Source organism: Rhincodon typus, chromosome 46 (genome assembly GCF_021869965.1).
Source record: "Rhincodon typus isolate 14 chromosome 46, sRhiTyp1.1, whole genome shotgun sequence".
NCBI classification, from domain to species: domain Eukaryota; kingdom Metazoa; phylum Chordata; class Chondrichthyes; order Orectolobiformes; family Rhincodontidae; genus Rhincodon; species Rhincodon typus.
In genome coordinates, this window is record NC_063377.1 from 7,267,014 (window position 1) to 7,270,388 (window position 3,375).

The window sequence follows — 3,375 nt, forward strand, 5'->3', positions numbered from 1 at the left end:
GAGATGCCCAAACCCACCCTTAAGTATCCCTGAGATGCCCAAACCCATCCTTAAGATGCCCAAATGCACCCTTAAGTATCCCTAAGATGCCCAAACGCACCCTTAAGTATCCCCGAGATGCCCAAACCCACCCTTAAGTATCCCCGAGATGCCCAAACCCACCCTTAAGTATCCCCGAGATGCCCAAACCCACCCTTAAGTATCCCCAAGATGCCCAAACCCACCCTTAAGTATCCCTAAGATGCCCAAATGCACCCTTACGTATCCTTAAGATGCCCAAATGCACCCTAAAATATACTAAATATCCCTTAAAAGTGCCCTTAAATATTCCTAAAATACCCCAAATATAGCCCTAAAATGTGTGAAATGAAATGGCCCTTGCATAGCCCTATAAAACCTCCTTTCTTCTTCCCGCAGAGCAGGGCATTGGGAGAAAGTGAGACACCCTTTAAATACTCTAAAGTGTCCCATATATGCCCTAAAATATGCATAACGCACCTTAAATCTTTTCCCAGAGCAGGACAGCACCAGAAAATGGGACACCCTTTAAGTACCATTTAGTATGCTGAATATATCCTGAAATAGTCCCAAAAGATCCTAAACCCACCCTAAATACCCCAAATAACTGCTTATACTCCCCAAACACTCCTGTATAAGCTCATACCTACCGAAAGGAGCTATGGGAAAGAGTGGGACTCCTTTTAAATGCGCCAAATATACCCTTAACTATACCCGACTATCCTAAATACAGCTTGAATAACTCCTCCTGGAGTGGGGTCATGGAAAAAATGTGAGCTCCTAAATATACCCTTAAATATAACCTTAATTATTCCTATAATACCCCAAATACATTTTAAATGCCCCTATTTAACTCTGTGGATTGGGGAGGTAGAAGAGGAAGAGAAACTCAAATGTTCCTTCAAACACAATACATGGAAACATACCCTTCAAATATCCCTAAGTATTCCCTGACTATCTTAACTAACCTTAAATACTGCCAAAATCTCCAATACCCCTTAATGCTTCCTCCCTATGGCATATGATGGAATTTGAATTCAATAGATATCTAAAGAGTCTGATGATGACCGTGAATCCATTGTCGATTATGGGAAAAACCCACCTGGTTCACAGATGTCCTTTAGGGAAGGAAACTGTCACCCTTACCTGGTCTGGCCTACATGTGACTCCAGACCCACAGCAATGTGGTTGACTGTTAGTTGCCTTCTGGGTAATTAAGGACAGGCAATAAATGCTGCCCAGCCAGCGATGCCCTCATCTTGCTAATTAATAAACAAAAATTGCCCATGTACCCCTCAGAGTGGGCAGCGGGAGGATAAGACATCTTTTAAATGCTCCTGATACACTGTATATGCCCTTTAAGCACTCCGAAAAACCCTCAAATACACATTAATAAATCTTAAATACTTGCACAAATGTGTGCCAGAGTAAGGTGGCAGTAGAGGATGAGAAAGTCTTTAAATAGTGGACTTACACAGTTAATGGTAAGGTCCTGGGGAGTGTTGCTAAACAGAGAGACCTTTGAGTGTAGGTTCATAGTTCCTTGAAAGTGAAGTCGCACAAGATAGATAGGGAAGAAGGTGTTTGGTACACTTGCCCTTATTGGTCATTGAGCACAGGAGTTGGGAGGGTCGTGTTGAGGTTGTGCAGGACATTGGTTCAGCTACTTTTGGAATACTGCATGCAATTCTGGTCTCCCTGCTATAGGAAGGATGTAGTGAAAATAGAAAGGGCTTAGGAAAGATTTACAACAATGTTGGAGGGTTTGAGCTATGGGGTGAGGCCGAATAGGCTGGGGCTATTCTCCCTGGAGCATCAGAGGCTGAGGGGTGAACCTTATAGAGGTTTATAAAAACATGAGGAGCACGGATAGGGTGAATAGTCAAAATCTTTTCCCCAGGGTAGGGAAGTCCTAAAAGGTGTAGGTTTAAAGTGAGAGGGGAAAGATGTAAAAGGGACCTAGGAGGGTGGTACATGGATGGAATGGGCTGCCAGAGGATGTGGTGGAGGCTGGTACAATTACAACATTTAAAAGGATGGGTACATGGATAGGAAGGGTTTAGGGGGGATATGGGCCAAATGTTGGCAAATGGGACTAGATTAATTTAGGATATCTGGTCGGCACGGACAGGTTAGACTGCATAACTGTGTGTCTGCTGATATTCCCCAGTAAAGACCGAAAATGACCCAGGCCCAGAGAGATAGACACCAGTTCCAGGCAGGCTGCATTGTATTGATGGGTTCTGTGTTTAATCCCAGGGACAGGTTTTTCCAGGGAATGACACTGGATGATGAGGATGAGGATGAGGACGAGGACGAAGACGATGGGTTTTTCGGAGCTCGTCCGGGAGACACCTTCAGCTTTGGCTTCAGGCCAGGCGGCCGGAATTTCGACGATGGGTTTTCCGGACTTTTCCATGAGATGGACGAACTTTTCAAAGGCATTGGCAGCTGGGAGGTGCCCAGTGGACAATTTGGTGAATTCTCTCTCTCTTTTTGACTCTCCTTCCTTTAAATCCTCACAAGCGTCACACTCCCTCCGAGACCAGTCGCATAATGTTCAATCGTTCCCTCGGTGCCGACCCTCCGACAGCGCCCGCTCCCTCGGCACCAACCCTCCGACAGCGCCCGCCCCCTCGGCGCCGACCTTCCGACAGCACCCGCCCCCTCGGCGCCGACCCTCCGACAGTGCGGTGGCCCCTCGACACCAAACCTCATTTACTTGGGTAATGAAACAAAGTGAGTGCTGTATCTGAGAGCAGGTTGTAGTAAAACTGGTGTCACTCCCTCCCCCCACCCCTCCCTTTCCCAAACACAGACTTGCCTGTGTTGGAGCCCCATCCGTACGGAGGTGGCCGGCAGGAGTGGAGCAGACGTAGTCCCCGTGACTTGATGTTGAAGGAGCCGGAGAAGGATCGCCCCGAAGGAAGTGGAGAGCAGCCTGATGGTGACCGGCGGGATAGACTCACTCCCGAGGGGTCGCGCAGAGGACCCCTGACTCCTTACAGAAGACCATGGAATCCACCCAACACGGTAAGACCCACTTCTCTCCTGACCCAAGATCAGGAGGAGGCCATTCAGACCCACCAAGCCATTCCCGCCACTCGATTGGGCTATAACTTAGCTCCACTGACCCGCTTCGGTTCCCTGCCCTTGAACCCTCCTGCCCCAGCCAACGAAATCCCATCGGCCTGTTTTCCAAATCTCCTCAGGAACTCACCCGCTCCCTGCACCCTCAACAGTGCCTTTGAGGGAAAGGGTTTCCATCCTCTCGTTTGTGTGAGGTGGGACTTACTGCAAGGTTGAAGGTCCCCTTGTGCTCGCCCTCGCGCTCCCCCCCCACCATCTCCCGCCCGC

The 3,375-nt window shown here is 48.5% G+C and overlaps 1 protein-coding gene across 1 annotated transcript in view; it reads left to right on the top strand.

Moving 5' to 3' along the window:
• The window catches only part of hax1 (HCLS1 associated protein X-1), an 11,448-nt gene that overhangs the window by 1,528 nt on the left and 6,545 nt on the right, over positions 1-3,375 (top strand). Inside the window, exons 2-3 of the mRNA XM_048620295.1 lie at positions 2,278-2,495; positions 2,837-3,295. Coding sequence (XP_048476252.1) covers positions 2,278-2,495; positions 2,837-3,295 — 677 coding nt within the window. The remainder of the gene's footprint in view (positions 1-2,277; positions 2,496-2,836; positions 3,296-3,375) is intronic.